This window comes from Strix uralensis, chromosome 2, assembly GCF_047716275.1.
Source record: "Strix uralensis isolate ZFMK-TIS-50842 chromosome 2, bStrUra1, whole genome shotgun sequence".
NCBI classification, from domain to species: Eukaryota; Metazoa; Chordata; class Aves; order Strigiformes; family Strigidae; genus Strix; species Strix uralensis.
This window is the reverse complement of record NC_133973.1, coordinates 115199235-115215156: the sequence shown is the minus strand read 5'-3', so window position 1 is coordinate 115215156 and position 15922 is coordinate 115199235. Positions and strand designations below refer to the sequence as shown.

Sequence of the window (15922 nt, the reverse complement as noted above, 5' to 3'; positions counted from 1 at the left end):
AAAACAATTATGTTAATGGCTCTGATTAGAACAATTAATGAGAAATGCAAATGGCTACCTCAGATGCCAATATGCTAATGCAATGCCATAGAGTATTTATAGAATAGAGAATGATTCCACACACGTAGGCTGTTGCATCCATCAGGCATGATGCCTTTTTAAACTATAGCACCTGGTGTTGAGAAGTTGGAATCACAGACTTAAAACAATCTCTGGCACCTATAGAGGTCTTTAGTCCAATCCCCTGCTCAAAGCAGGTCCAGCTAGATCAGGTTGCTCAGGATCAGGTTGCTCAGGGCCATGTTTTAAAATAGCTGCAAGGATGTGAATTCCACCATCTCTGAGCAACCTGGTTGAGTTTTTGACCACCTTTACTTTAAAAACTTTTTCATTATCTTGAAGCAGAAGTTTCCCATGTTCTAACTTCTGTCCATTGCCTCTTGTCCTTCTACTGTGTACTCCTGAGAAGTGTCTGTCTCCACTTTCTCTGCACCCTCCCATGAGACAGTGGAAGAGAGGTACAAGACTTCCTTTTTGTCTGCCAGTTGAGCAAATTCAGCTCTTTCACCTTCTTCTCATATGTCCCAGCGCTTCAGCCCCATGACCATCTTGGTGGCCGTCCACTGGGCTTGCTCCAGTATGTCCATGTCTTTTGTGTCCTGGGGAGCCCAGAACAGGATGCATACTCCACATGTGGCCTCACAAGTACCAAATGAAGAGGAAGAATCCCTTGCCCTGCTGGCTAACCTCTTGCTAATACAGTCCTGGATGTAGCTGACTTTGCAACGAGAGCATGTTGCTGTCGTCCACCAGGACCCTCAGTTCCTTTTCAGCAAAGCCCCTTTCCATACAGCCAACCCTCAGCCTGTCCTGCTGCACGGAGTTATTCCAACCCAAGTGCAGGACTTGGTGTTTGCCCGTCCTGAACTTCGAGGTTCCTGTCAGCCCATTTCTCCAGCCTGTCTCAGTCCCTCTAAGTAGCAGCCCTGCCCTCCAGTGATTTGACCGCTCCCAACAATTAGGTATCATCTGCAAACTCACCTGAGAATTTGCACCAAAGAAATTGTTTTCTAATATAGTTACAGTGAGATTTCATCAGTTCAAACCCAGTGTGCCATTACAATAAACTTTTCTTACATATGATACTTTACATCAGGTATTACATTTCAGCAGCAAAACTTCTATTCAGATCCACTTAAAGCTAATCTCTTCGCCCTCCAAAGTTAAGCCTGTCTTGAAAAACCAATTGGCATAGGTGGAGCTTCTGTTAAAATTATACTTTATAGTGAATAAAATAGTCACATGCTCGAAATCAGTTAAGGAAAAGGTCAGCTAAGTCTGGCCCTCACCAGTCTGCAGTTTCTCCTAGAGTGTATTTGTTTTGGCCAATCTATTTTAAAGTGATTAAAGGCAAATTCTGTCCTGTTTATTCCTTATAGACAAAAATTTGAAAACACTGGAAGTTTTGGCTGAGCAAAATCATCACTACATAAGAACTGACTTTGTGCCAGTGAAATCACCGAGATGCCTGCCATTGCATGAGTGTTAGATTAAAAAATTGTCTCCTAGTTCCCAGCTAGCAGGTTATGGACAAGCACTGAAACATTTACAGCCAGCAAAAAAAATTCAACCCCAGGAGATTCATGTTGTGTGAACTGTGATCACCTTCAGTAGTAACAGGAAGTATCTCAGGAATAATTGGTGCACAGTAAATAAGCTAACTGGGACTGTTGTGTACAAATCCGATCACTGATACTTGTGAGATGCGTGGGATGGGAGCAAATGCACAGAGCCTGCTATGTGTCTGGAGGCTCCAGGAGCCTGGATTATTTAGCTTAGTAAAATGAAAGTGTAAAACAGATATTTGTCTGTGTAAATAATTACAGGAAAAGGGCAAGCATTGTTGCTCTTCCAGCTATAAGTACACATAAGATCAGATGTAAACAAATGAAAATAGCAGTATGTTCCTAATCATTAAGACAGTTATTTCTTAAACTGTAGCTGATAGCTCCCAAGAGGGCTAGCAAAGGGCTTAAGGGGAATTGTGAGAGATTGGATTCTTGTAAAATATATTTTAATACTAGTTCTATACTTATATTCAATACATTATCAAAAGAAAATTTCCCCTCCCAAATCCCCAGATTATGCAGATTTACTGCTGGCAGCAGCTCAGTTCCTCCATGACAAAGGAGCAAAAAGTATCTGTAATTACCAGCTGTGTCAGCCAACGAGTGGCTAATCACCTTTAGTCAAAACAATTAAATATACAGGGAAGCTGATGCTAACAATATGAGGAGTTGCTTGTTCCTGGCTAGATGGGTTGGACTCAGGGGAGGTTACACGGGGACAGGTGACCTCAAAAAAGTAGTAACACTTATAAGAAGTTTGAGAAAACTGCATTATTGAAACCAGTTTCCTGAGAAGCCACTTAGTTAGTAAGGGAGGAAAGGGACATTAATTGCATTAAGGGGCATTAATTCATTTCAAAAATGAAGTTTGATAAATGGATTGTATTATTTTGTACACGTGAGAAGCTGCTCACAGTTACATAACACCTTCCTTGAAAGTTCATGATGATTTCTGTATGGTCAGTAATGCAGTATTCACTGAGGTACATATACAAGTAGAATGCCATGTTATTCAAATAAGTAGTTGAATGACAGAACTTGTTCAGTATTTCAGATTTTATGTGGCAGTTGAGATAATGATGGAAAAAAGGCCATTTGTTTGGCTTCAGTATCAATCTACCTGCATCTAGCAACATTTTGAATTAGGAATTAATATATAAGTAACATTAGTATAACAAAAACTTTCACCCATGTGTGATGTGCTGGGCCCCATCACAATTCTTGGTCTATACAGTTTTTGCCTTTTCATTTCTCTCAGAGGCACACAGTCATTATTTTCCATTCCTCTCTCCATGGAACACCTCACTGGCATCAGCATCAGCCACCTGTACTGGCACTTTTGCGATTCCACTGTGAGCCCATTCAAGGAGTTTGTCTGTAGTCATTTTTGGAAGGTGATTGGTTGCTTAGACACAAATCTTATTGATTTTAACTCCCATGAAACTAGGCTCAAGCTTATATTTACAGAATGGGCTTTCTGAATGAGAAGTTGAACTGGCTCTCAGAAGTAAAAAGGTTGTTAGAGCTAGAATCATTGGCGAGCTAAAGAGACCATGAAAGGGGACAGAAGCACGACTCTGAGATGCCACATAACATGATGCTTTTGGAAAGCATGAACAATGGAACAACAAGGTCAACTCAGGAGGCGACACAGATGACTTTGGTCAGTAACTTTTTGATCAAAAGCACAGGATAGATGCTGTGCTTCTATGGATGGGAGCTTGCCATGGGGTAACCATTAACTTCAGAGTTTTGATTTTCAATTTAGACCCTTGGGTTTGCAGCATTATCATCTGAGGAACTGCAGATTTCAATCCTCTTTATTTAACACCTATTCTCAGTTATTTCTGTTCAAGTTTTTCTCCAGTCATAATCAGCTATCTTTTTTTTTTTTCCTGTAATGAATGCATTATGTGAGACACAGGAGACCTACACCCTACTGAAGGGGAATATTTTTCATTTTTCACCTCAAAGCCCTTTACAAACTCTCATTAATTTAAATTCCCTCCACACCCCTGCTGAATAACCTAACACAAATGGAATGTCACACTCGAGATCTCTGTGTGTATCACTTAGTCCTCTGAGCGTAGGAGCAAGCCAGATCCCACTGAGCATTAAAATTTCAGTGAAGGATTCCTGACAACCCCATGTGCAGAATCGTCATAGCACATTTATTCTTTAGAGAGAGCTGTCGTCCAGACAGATGCTGCAGAGAAGTGTCAGAAAAAAAAATGTGGCTCTCCCAAAGAAGATACCAGAACCCTGACTCTGGGAGCTTGGGGACTGGAAATATTTTCTTTTGGCATGGTACTTTCCATTCTGAAAAACAAAGTGATGTTTATCTAGTCCCCACTCCCCTGACTTCTAATGAGCCCTCCCTTTCAAGCTCCTTTCCCAAGCAACTTTTGAATTGGCTCCCATTGAAGCTGCTTTCCCTGTCTTGCTCTACCTCCAAGCAAGGGAGAGTAGGAGGGAAACACAGTCTACCATGGTGTAGTAAGATTTCCAGAATACATTAATGGGTGGAGCACCAGCCTGGGACCTTCATGGGGTTTTAGATCTTCATGTTAAGCTAGGCGTTGCCACACGCCTTCACCCGTCCTGAGGATGTGGTGCTTCTGAAGCAGAACCAGATGTGGTGTTTGCTCTACAGCCTAGGAGAAATTGGAATCTGGATCCTACAGCTGCAGTTTGATCAAGGAAGAACAGTTTAGGCTGGGTTTCTGAGGGGATGAGACATGGCAGTAAGTCTGGAATGTAGAGGTGCATGTCTCCCCCACATCTGCTTGATTGCTAGCTTATTTCCAGACCAGAACTCACCCCACAACTTGTGCACCTTTATCTTCTGGAGACAGCCATTATTCAGTAATCCTTCTGCGAGCAACATACAAAGGCTCTGCAGTCTTCAAGTGCTCTATAGGCCACAGTTTTGGGAAACGGTGTGTAAGATGTTGGTAGATAGGATGGACTGATGGACTTCTGGATCAGACCCAGATAGCATGCCCAGTGAATGATTCAATGGAGACAAACTGTGAAACATGGATTGTTTTGCCCTTGCGAACCTCATGAAGTTCAACAAGGCCAAGTGCAAGGTCTGACGCTTGGGTTGAGGCAATCCCATGCACAGATACAGGCTGGGTGATGAATGGATTGAGAGCAGCCCTGCAGAGAAGGACTTGGGGGTGTTGGTGGATGAAAAACTAGATGTGAGCCAGCACGTGTGCTTGCAGCCCAGAAAGCCAACCGTATCCTGGGCTGCATCAAGAGAAGTGTAGCTAGCAAGATGAGGGAGGTGATTCTCCCTCTCTACTCACCCCTCGTGAGACCTCACCTGCACTACTGCATTCAGCTCTGGGGTCCCCAACACAAGAAGGACATGGGCCTGTTGGAGTGAGTCCAGAGGAGGCCACGAAGATGATCAGGGGGCTGGAACACCTCCCTTATGAGGACAGGCTGAGAGAGTTGGGGTTGTTCAGCCTGGACAAGAGAAGGTACCAGGGAGGCCTTGTAGTGGCCTTCCAGTACTTAAAGGGGGCCTACAGGAAAGATGGGGAGGGACTCTATCAGGCAGTGTAGTGATAGGATGAGGAGTAATAGTTTTAAACCAAAAGATGGTAGATTCAGATTAGATGTAAGGAAGAAATTCTTCACTGTGAGGGTGGTAAAACACTGGAACAGATTGTCCAGAGAAGCTGTGGATGCCGCCTCCCTGGAAGTGTTCAAGGCCAGGTTGGACGGGGCTTTGAGCAACCTGGTCTAGTGGAAGGTGTCCCTGCCCATGGCAGGGGGCTTGGAACTAGATGATCTTGAAGGTCCCTTCCAACCCAAACCATTCTATGATTCTGATTCTTTGAAATGAGCTAAAGGATGATCCTGGGAATGCTAATCAAGGTAAATTTTATGAATAAAAACATTACTGAAATTTTTAATAAATCTGTCATGCAATTTATCCAGGTAGAAAATGTAGCAAATCCTGAATGTTTTACTTGGCTCCAAATAAAGCAGAGTTCAATTAAGTTCACAGGTACTGCTCCCTTATGAATTACACTCACATGCTCTTTATGTGGACATGAGTTTCAACATGTGGAGTTTCTTCCCCATTCCTTCCTGCTCGATGTGGTGATTTGCTCTTTATGTAAATCACTGGCAAGAATAAGGCATTCAGCTCACTAAAATTGTCTATCTTCTTTTATTCAATAATGCCTTTTAGGATTTGGCTTCCTGTCTGTCTTTGCTCAATATCCTCCCTGAAATCTATCTGTTGCCAATATGCTTCCCCTATCTTCACGCTTGGAAAAGTTTCATGATATCTAGGCTGAATGAATATCAAATGATACAGATTTTCTCTGCGTAGAGATCAGGTGCTATAAACTCTGGATTTTCATGGTGCAGAGCTGGAATGCAGACATGTTTTTCTAAATATAACACTTTACTCCAAGAGATTTTGTGTGGAGAGAGAGCCTCTGTCTGTCATAACATGCCCTGCCAGCCAGCTTTGCAGGCAGAACCTGATAGTGTATTTAATCCTACATATCCATGCTTGCAATCCATAAATATTAAACTAGCTTTAAAATGATGATAGAAAGGACTTAAGTTTTGCAAGACAACATTAGAATAACTGTGAAGTTAGTCAGAGATCAAGTATGTTTTTATATGCCTCTTTAAGTAATCATCCCTCCTCTAAATTAAATAAGTGCTTCTTTCATTCAAAACAAAAATTCCTGCAGTAGGGCAACTTCTTGCTGAGACAAGTTTTGAACTGTCCCTGCCTGTTTAGCTAAGGGGAAGGAGGTCCTCTTTTGATTCACTCCTGCCTGCAATCAGCTTCCCATGATGATTCCTGTCTACTCTAATACTGACGATGCACAAACACAATGAGTCACTCCATCAGCTCTGGAAGCTGCTCACCAGCCCGCTTCATTTTCAGGCACCACACAGCTGATGCAACCTGTAGCAGTATAAAGGCTCTTTGTTCAGAATCCGTACTTTATCTCTGTGGAAACATCTGCCGCACAGATTGGAGATTATGGCACTATAAGAAACCCCATTACAATAACAAGAAACCCCAAACCTTAGCAGCCTCTTTGCTTCTGCTGTTGGTTTGTTTCTCCCACCAAGCCTTGCTGCCCAGGACTACCTGGAGATCCAGTAGCATCTCAGGCAGCTGTGACTGAGACACAATGGCAGAAGGCTCACATCACTGCAAATTTAAATTTCGGTATGCTTCTTTAATGTCGTAAAACAACTTCTTGGTTGCTTATATTTTACATTACCAACCATAATTCCTTACGGACGGCGGGGCAGCCACTCCACCACAAAACTCCTCAGGATCCCTGACAGACACCTGGTTCGTTCTCCCGCTTCCTCGCCACTCCCGCTGCCAAACCTCTCCTAGACCCATCTCACGGCACAGCCATGAAAAAAACCCGGCATTTGTCCCTGCTTTAGCAAAGGGGTCAAACTTCTGCCGGGGCAGTTCCGTGGTTTATCGGGATCAGCGTACGAGCCCTTCCTTCGGGGCATTTCCCTCACGCAGGCGGGCAAACGGGCAGCTCCGCGGGATTTTCTCTCAGGCGCGGCGCGGGCAGCCTCGTGAAGGCCCCGCAGTTAAGTGCCGCCGCGGCACCGCCTCTCTCTTTTCGTCCCGAGCCGCCATTTTGTGGGCACACACGGGGAGGTGCGCCGAGCCCCGCTCGCCGACCTCAGGTGCCTCCGCGGCTCCGGGTGGCGGCGAGAAGGCGGGTCGCGCTGGCGGCAGCGGCAGGTGGCTGCCGGCTCTGCCTGGGGGGCGGTACGGCCTTGCTGGGGCGGGGGGCTGAGGGCGTGAGGAGGCCGCGGCCTGCAGGTCGCGGGGCGCCGGGCCGGGCCGGCTTGGGCTGGGCGGGCCGGGGGGCTGCTTGAGGGATGGAGGGAAGCAGGGAGAAAGGAAGGGGACCGCCGAGCCCAGCGTCGGGTGCAGGTGCGGCGGAGTGGGACTCCGCCGAGACGGCGGCACGTGGTGGCGGGCCCGGTCAGCCCCGCGGCCGACGGCGGAAGGTCAGGGGCTTGGGAGCGGCCCTGTGCAGGCCGAGTGGCTGGGGCAGCTCCTCGGGATAGGCCCGGCAGTGGGGACCGTAGGGTGCGGCGGGACTCAGGCTTCGCTAACGTGCCTGGTGGCTGACATCCCCGTCGGTCTGCGGGCTGTGTGCGCCTTGTGTCAGATGTAATAGCGGCTGATAAATGTGGTAGTGATCATGCTTTTTGGGTGCCTTGTGAAGAGGGTGAGGGAATTGGGCTTGCTCGGCCTGGAGCGAAGGTGTCTTTGGGGGGCACTGAACAGCACCATGATCAAGAAGACGGATCCTGGTGCTTGACAGGGGCACGTGGCAGGAGCACGAGACAACTGGCTTAAGTAAAAATGAGAAGCTTAGATTGGATATAAGGGAAAAGTTTTTCATCATGAGAGCAGACAGGCTGCCTGAGGAGGCTGTGCAGTAGTCTCCATCCTTGAAGGGTTTCAAGACCTGACTGGACAAAGCCCTGACCAACCTGGTCTGAGGTCACAGTAGACCTTGGGTTAAACAGGAGGTCGAGCTAGGTGACTTGCTAGCATCCATTCTAACCTGAGTTACCCTGTGGTCCTATAAATACTGTTTTCTATGAATGCCTAAATTAATAACATTGCTTGAATTGACCCAGCAATTTGGAAGTGGTGTCATAAAGACTTGATTTTTCTGAAATGTCTGGAATGCCATATTTTTAGTGAAGGAACTAGTAGTTCTGAATAATTTGCATTCATTTTTGCAGTAATCAGCCAAAATGACGAACACAAAGGGAAAGAGGAGAGGGACACGTTATATGTTCTCAAGGCCGTTTCGCAAGCATGGTGAGTATATTACTGACTGCTGGATGTCAACAGTCCCTAAGTAGCATTTGTAGAACATGATTTGTGTCACAGGATTTCCGACAACTTGGGTGAAAAGCAGTAGAATGATACACAAGTACGCTCTCAGCTCTTACAGCTTATGCATTAGTATTCAGATTGTTTGACAGTAGTAACAATGCTAATTCTGTCAGTGCTTGAAAATTAATTCGAAGGTGAAGAAAATATTTCAACAGTTACACTTAAAATGTAGTTTCTTACCTCTTAGCAATGAGTGGTGATAACAGCTGTGTTCACAGTGAAGCAGTAAATAGTAAATGCCTTTTCAGCTTCTGCATTAGGAACAAGATTAAAGCTGTAATTTTTCCTGAGTTAGTTGGACTTTTTTTTAATTGGGAGCATGTGTAGAGGTAATTACTGCTTAAAAAAGATGGTTTGATTTCTCAGTTTTGTGGTTTTGAAATTGAATTTAAATTTGAGGCATTTAAGAAAACTGTCAAATGCATGACCTGTGTCCCCCACCCCATTCTGTGTGTGAAATTGTGGGCTTCGTAAGTATCCAAATTTGTATCTCTTAACAGGAGTTGTCCCTCTGGCTACCTATATGCGCATCTACAAGAAGGGTGATATAGTTGATATCAAGGTACTTTCTACAATGCTACATAATTTAAAGCTAAAGCAGTGTAATCCTTTTCAGTTTCCAGTTTCTTGAGGTAGTTTTTGGGTTTTTTTGTTACTCCGGTTGTGTGTCAACACAAGTACTTGCTGCTCACTTTTGAAGGAATACTGGAATGATAGTGCTGTTGAAGCATTGTCATGTGCTGGTTTATGTAGGGTTTTTAAATATATATAAAAATAATATATTTTTCTGTGCTTTGTTACTGTGTTCAGATGAAAAAAGTGAGTGAAAGATGCCCTATGTAGTACTCCAGTTGCTGTATGGTGCCTACTAGCACTACTTTCACAGGAACCCCAGCTGTCATTTTAGTGAATGTTCTGTTTTGCGTGACTTGCACCTGCTGTTCAGAAGAGCCATAGTTTATGGTGGTGTAGCTAATAGTTACGTCTCTGTATCATTGTAGGACTATACTTAAAATAAGTATGTACGAAGTGGTGATTGTGAAGCCACATTAAAACTAGAAACTAAGAAATAAATGTAAGGATACATCATATATATTAATACAGGGAAAAAAGTGAAGCGGGGTTTCCCATCACTTGGTATTTTCTAGAACTTGTCCTTTAAAATCAACTGTACTTTTAAAATTAAGTTGTAGTAAACCTGAAAGCCTTTCACCAAGGATTCCTACTTTCGTTGAATCCTTTAGTTTCATTTGAAATGCAGAGTTTTCCTAACAATCACATGGAAGATGGTGTGTAATTTGCTTGTTTGTTGTTTGACTCTTGGAGAATTGCACCGTTCAGAATTAACACTTCCGGACACACTGGAGCTTGATGATGAATGTCTCATGTGATTGCTTGCTGAAAGCAAAGTGATCAATCATTTCACCGACACTGAAAGCAACCAGAAATGTCATAGCAAAATTTGGTAGTCTTCAGATAGAAAAGGCATGGTTATAAATTCTAATGTACAAATAAAATAGGGGTATTTTAAAATCAATCTCCAGTAATTTAAAATGTGTACTTTAAATAGCTTCTGAAAGAAAAGTCCTTGATGTTGCTTCTTTGTTTTTTTCCAGTTAAAGTTTACACTTTATTCTTGTTTTACCTCTTAACAGGGTATGGGTACTGTTCAAAAAGGTATGCCCCACAAGTGTTACCATGGCAAGACTGGAAGGGTGTATAATGTTACTCAGCACGCTGTGGGCATTATTGTTAACAAGCAGGTTAAGTAAGTAATGAAATTGCATGTATTGAAACTTCGTATTTGGAAAAGTTGATCTGTAGTTACACCCTCCTTTCACTTTGCCAGTTAGACAGTTATTGTCTTGATTGGTCATTCAAGGTGGGTAAAGTGTATATCCTTTTTATAACCCAAGCAAATGATGCTCATTTGTCTTGGATCCTGTCAGAGGAAACAGTTATTTTTCTGAGCAGCACTTAATGACGTTACCTAATGGAGATTTTCAGCCAACTTTCACATTGGCACTGAAGCCCTTTTTAAATATTGATCTGTAGCTGTATTCAGCTGGATTTTGTACGGTCAGAAAAGGGCAACTTGGTTTTTTTTTTTCCCAGGAACTGGATTGGAGTACAGTGGTAGTACAATTCTTTGCTTGTATGCTACAAGGTTAAAATTATATATTCTCCACAATCTTGATCTGAAATTGTCAGCGCATTGTTATATATTAATAAGCTTTCAGTTATATAAGTTATGTCTGATTTGCATCTGCAGCAGTGTATCTTGAGTGGTTGGCCTTTAAAGAAAAATTATCTGTAATTGAGCTTATGATGTTACTTATGTAAGGGCTGTAAAACTAGCTTTGAAGTAGCCTTTTTTCAAGTGCAGTAGAGTAAAAACTGATTTCCTTTCTTAGGGGCAAGATTCTTGCCAAGAGAATTAATGTGCGTATTGAGCATATTAAACATTCCAAGAGCAGAGACAGCTTTCTGCAGCGTGTGAAGGAGAATGAAAAGAAGAAAAAGGAAGCAAAAGAGAAAGGCATTTGGGTTCAACTGAAACGTCAGGTAATATTTTTATTGTAGTTGACACATTGTCGAGTCAGTTTACCAAAGAAAAAGCTAGAACCAAGCCAGTTGAGTAAAATGTTTTCTTCCAGAACTCCAGTGTTATGCTGTAAACTGAGCTCTTTCTGTCTGTCTTTGAAAAACAAAACAAACAAACAAAAAAAAACCCACCACACTTGAATGAAGCTGCCTACAGTATTCTGAAAAATCCAGGTCTCGGGCAGATTGTGTTTGAGGTGTCTTTGCAGTCTTATTGCAGGAGGTGACTTTTTTTTCAGAGTAGAGTGGCTGCATCAGTGTGTCTGCGTCTGTGCTGTTTGACGTGCTTGGTGCTGAACAGAACTGCACTGCTCCTGGGTGGAAACTGTAGCCTTGGCCATGAGCAAAGGGATGGATGCTCCCTGTTGTGTTGCTGATCTGCAGCAGAAGCTCTCACTGATTTCTGGGATCAGTGTTGTCTTTGGTTTGGTTGCATTTAGCTACAACAGTTTCTGTTGTAACCCTGTAAGAAAAGAATGAATAACTAGACTTTAGAGAGGAGATAATGGCTGTTGCTTCTGGAACCGCAGGGTACATCACCTCATGTTAATTTGCATTAGTAAATTGCAGAGGGTAAAGTGTAGTTTTTTTCATTCAGCAATGAAAGTCAAGCACACTTTCTAGCAGATCATTTTCTTACTGCTATTTGAATCAAAATTTAAAGAGACTAGGAATGGTAAAATTGCTGTTATGTTAACATAATAATGTGTTAAATGGTCATCAAAATTAATTTTCTGTAAGGTTGCCTGTAAGTTTTAGTGCCATGAGTTTTCTTATTTTTTTTTTCCTCTTTACAGCCTGCTCCACCAAGAGAAGCACACTTTGTGAGAACTAATGGCAAGGATCCAGAGCTGCTGGAGCCAATTCCCTATGAATTCATGGCATAATGCACATTTAAAAAAATAAATTAATGATCTGGTTTTGGACAAGTGTATGTGATTGTGATTGATTCCTTTAGTTTTTTGGAACAGATGCTTTAGAAACCTTTTTGTTTATTGAAGTTTGCTTATTTAACTTGCGTTACATGGTGCTTGGTCATTTAAATCATCTGCAGCTTTCACTGATCAGTTTAGCCGTTTATTTAGACCAAAAATCCTGGGAACACTGAAATTTGCTAATGCTTAGTGATGATCATGAGGTAATATGAGAGGACATGGAATATTTCAGCAGCAAACTAAGAGCAGAAGAATTGTACAGTGTCACTTGAAGGTTTAAATTTTTTGTGGGAAAAGAGGTAACAGGCTTTAGATTTCATTGATATAAGCTTCTGATTGAGGAGCCTCAGTTTAATACCAAAGAATTGTGAAAACAGTTTTTGAGAGCAACCTCTTGAGAAATGCCCATGGGCAGATTTTGGTGTTTCAGCATTGTAACCTGTTAAAGAAGGATTCTTAGAACATCCCCAAGCCAGTAAGCATTCTTCTGAAATAGTAGTTTGGAAACAAGGCTTTAATTCCAAAACTTGCTAGCCTTTGTAGTTTGATTTTTATCATTTAAATTGGCTGGCATAGCTGAACACTTGAATTTTGTATGTTTGTTGCATATCTGTTGAATCTAAACATCCACCTGGATGTTCTAATGCATTCCTCATCCCATTGACTTACCAATACTTCACAAAAACCCAATGCTACTTGCCTAGGGTTTCTTAAATGGAAGAACATCTTCAGTCAACTATTTATTAACCAATGCTATTTTTGTGAGCTTTGTTTGAAACAGTGAAGCTTGCTAAAGAAACTTCTGAAGGTAACCTGCTTGGTTAGCTTTGAACATGCATAAACCCGACCTTAACTGTGTGGCAGATATGGTTATATAATATTTTACCTTTCTAAGTGTGATGTAAGGCATTGCTTAGCTACCTCAAGTAAGTGCCATAAAACTGATGTCTACGTGTAGAGAGAGTAAAACACTAGAGGAGCTTGTGACCTCAAGCAATTTGTTGGTATTGACTGTTGAAAATGATTGAATAGTCAATTACAGGACAGGCAGTAGGTTTGGGAGTCTGAAACCGAGAGGGGAGGAGGTTTGCTTTTTCCGTTTATTCCGAAGCGCCTTAAGCAGAAGAGTTAAACTGTGTACTGATTGTTTATAAATTTAAGAGATTAATTCCTGTTTGTATTTACCTAACATTCAATTGTGGGTGTTCCCATTCTCATGGAATGTAGTTTTTGGATGTTGAAGTCATTGTCTGGCTTAGCCTGGTATTTTAGGGTGACAGGCTGTAGGCACTGGCGGTTCAAAGTCCAGCGAGCAGATCCTGTGTTTGAAGTTTCTCCACACTCCCATTTCAGAAGATGGAGTGGGCTCTGTAGTTGGAATGGCTCTGGAAATGCCTTGAAGATGGAGCAAAGCTTAGGCATTAACAGACTGATACATGACACTAGTACTTGACACTGTGTGTACTGGACATGGAGTGCACCACCATCTGAAGCAAGGCTGATGAATCTTAAACTTTCTCTGTTGCAGCTTATACCCTTAGCTTTTATAATGAAGTGGGGTTTTCTTGGAGCAGCTAGATCTGTATACTGAGCCTTAGACCTTTAGTAGCTGCTTTGGCTTGTGGATTTTCACAGCAATTTAAAATGGGTATTTGACTCACTAGATAAGCATCGTTTTCCGTTAGGCTTTGCGTCTGAAGGAATTAAGTGGGAGGCTTTATTTGGTACGATCTTTGGTGGTATTTTAAATTCTCTTCTCGTGCATGTTTGTGTAAGTTACTTTGGTTCTGTGTTTGGTTTGTACTTCTCTGTCAAGATTGCAGTGGATTAGCTGTAGCATCATGATGAAATGGTTAACAGTAACTGTAAGTGGTAGTTCTAAACTTTTGAATTTATTTTCAACAATTTGGAATACTAAGACTAGACAGCATGCAGTGGTCTCATCTAAGAGCTGTGCTTCTAGAGACATTGTATTGCAGCAGTTTTCAATTTATTTACTCTCAGTGTTTTTAAGGTCGCTATACCGACAGTAGATGCTCATAAGTGCATATTTGGAAGTTGTGGGGGGGCTGGGAGGACAGGGAGGGAATGCTTTCCTTGGTCAGGATTCCCAGAAATGGCTGAAAATTGAACTGGGTTTGTACAGGAAGAGAACAGCCTTTTTTGGGGTTTTTTTTAATGTTTGAAAACAGGACAAGTTAACTAAGGTTTAGCCTGTCTTGGGTTTATAGACATTATATGTTAGTTGCTCTCGGTGCAGCAGTGGTTTTCCTGGGAATCTCAGGTTTGCAGAACCACAGTCCAGATATTTACAGATCTCTGTATCTGCGGTTGAAGTTTGCTTCCCAAGTGTTCAGCTGTCCTGTTTTTGCACAGTCCTGACAAGAGGGAGGTCTGTGAACTGAGAGAAGGTGTTGAAGAACTACCTGTCAGGACATCTTCAGTCATGGAACTAGTGTCTAAATTAGATGCATCCTTCTTGATAGCAAGCAAATAGTTCTAGGTGTATGCAGAACTTGCAGATCTGTGAGGGAAGGGGGGTTTTGGCAGTTGAGCTTCTCCCCCCTCTGGGCGGAGGAAGCATGTTTCCTGACAGTGTTTGGAGTTGCAAGTTTCCCCTTCCACTCGCTCTGGAAGGGGTTTTACACACAAGCCACAAGCTGTAACCAGTTCTTTGCGTCGTATTCTGTGGCTGTGCCTAGCAAGCAGAACCTTGCAGCGAGCGTGCCAGCCACAGACTCGGTGTTTCCACACAGTGACAGTTGAATTTTGTTTCGTTCCATGATACTTTGAATTGTGGAGAACTCTTGTGAAATCTGCAAAGCTATAGGTTTCCCATATAACTGGACACACCTTGAGCTAGCAAAATCCAGGAATCTCTAGTTTAAAAGCCAGTTTTGCAGAAGTTCAGTATTAATACGTTAGCTGTCTTCCAGTCCCCTTTAGCACAGAGACTTCATTATTCCAGAGCTGGTGGACAGGCTGTCCCTGTACAACATGTGGAGAGTGAAGTGCTTATGGATTAGCACAAGCCGTTATGTTTCAGTGTAGTGCTTAGTCTCTGTTCCATGGAGCCTAATTAGGAGGTAGGGGCTGAGCTGTCTCCTCCATTCCAGGTTTTACTGCCTCAAACCATTGCAGCTGGTTCCTTGCCAAAGGCCCTGCCAAAATCTCCAGTCGTCTCTTGGAGAAGCAGCTAGAAAGCTGCCTTCTGAACCATCAGCTTTGTTAGTTTTAGCATATTAGTGACACTGAGGCCTGAGACTTCCTGAGGGCCATGTAGGCAGTGTAGGTGCTAATACTGTGTGTGGCCAGGAAGGTCAGTGAAAGGATGGGAGGAGGAATTGTGCCTGTGCAAAGGGGCTGCAGGCTGTGGAGCCCAGGGAGGAGCAGGTGAAGTGTGCGAGCCTGCGGGGGGCCAGGGGTGTGCAGACACTCCAGCCCCATTCCTGAGGGGAGGCAGGAGGCAGCTGCCATGAGGATGTACAAACAACTCATGCTTTTTAATCTTCCCATTGTTATGTATCAGATGGGGGAAACAGTCCCGGTGTTCACTCCCTCGTGAACCCCTTCTCAGTGCAGTCCTGGACTTGGCATGTTTGTCGCCCTCATGGTCAAAAGAACGGCTGGCATCCCAGACGCAGATGCTGTGCTGGCGTGTCCTGACTGGCCCAGAGTATGCCAAGAGCATACACCTGCCAGAGACTGTGATCCTCCCTGTTCAGCACAGGCGGACAGGCTCCCTCCATACTTGCAAAGTGCAGTGGATTCTGTAATTCAGGGTGTGCGGCGAAAAGACATGGTTAAACTGG

At 43.1% G+C, this 15922-nt stretch overlaps 1 protein-coding gene and 2 non-coding genes across 6 annotated transcripts; all 3 read left to right on the top strand.

Moving 5' to 3' along the window:
* The first annotated feature begins 7223 nt into the window (after positions 1 to 7223).
* Positions 7224 to 12104, top strand: RPL21 (ribosomal protein L21). Of its 4 annotated transcripts, none has more exons than XM_074859926.1 (6): positions 7224 to 7334; positions 8415 to 8493; positions 9072 to 9133; positions 10227 to 10339; positions 10986 to 11136; positions 11973 to 12104. In XM_074859926.1, the coding sequence occupies exons 2-6, from the start codon at positions 8427 to 8429 to the stop codon at positions 12060 to 12062; spliced, it is 483 nt and encodes a 160-aa protein (XP_074716027.1). In that variant the 5' UTR covers positions 7224 to 7334; positions 8415 to 8426; the 3' UTR covers positions 12063 to 12104. The 4 variants fall into 4 exon arrangements, with proteins under 4 accessions (XP_074716027.1, XP_074716024.1, XP_074716025.1 ...); XM_074859923.1 differs by having other exon boundaries at positions 11415 to 11991; XM_074859924.1 differs by having other exon boundaries at positions 7241 to 7392; positions 11415 to 11991.
* Positions 9937 to 10011, top strand: LOC141940317 (small nucleolar RNA SNORD102). Its single transcript, XR_012627947.1, has one exon. It is a non-coding gene; the product is annotated as a small nucleolar RNA SNORD102 (small nucleolar RNA).
* Positions 10399 to 10531, top strand: LOC141940333 (small nucleolar RNA SNORA27). The gene has a single exon (XR_012627960.1). It is a non-coding gene; the product is annotated as a small nucleolar RNA SNORA27 (small nucleolar RNA).
* Positions 12105 to 15922: the final 3818 nt, after the last annotated feature.

Coding starts and splice junctions, on each gene's coding strand:
- RPL21 (XM_074859923.1), top strand. CDS start 8,427: ATGACGAACACAAAGGGAAAGAGGAGAGGGACACGTTATATGTTCTCA. Junction 9,134..10,226: donor GTGATATAGTTGATATCAAG/GTACTTTCTACA, acceptor ACCTCTTAACAG/GGTATGGGTACTGTTCAAAA. Junction 11,137..11,414: donor GGGTTCAACTGAAACGTCAG/GTAATATTTTTA, acceptor CTTTTTTTTCAG/AGTAGAGTGGCTGCATCAGT.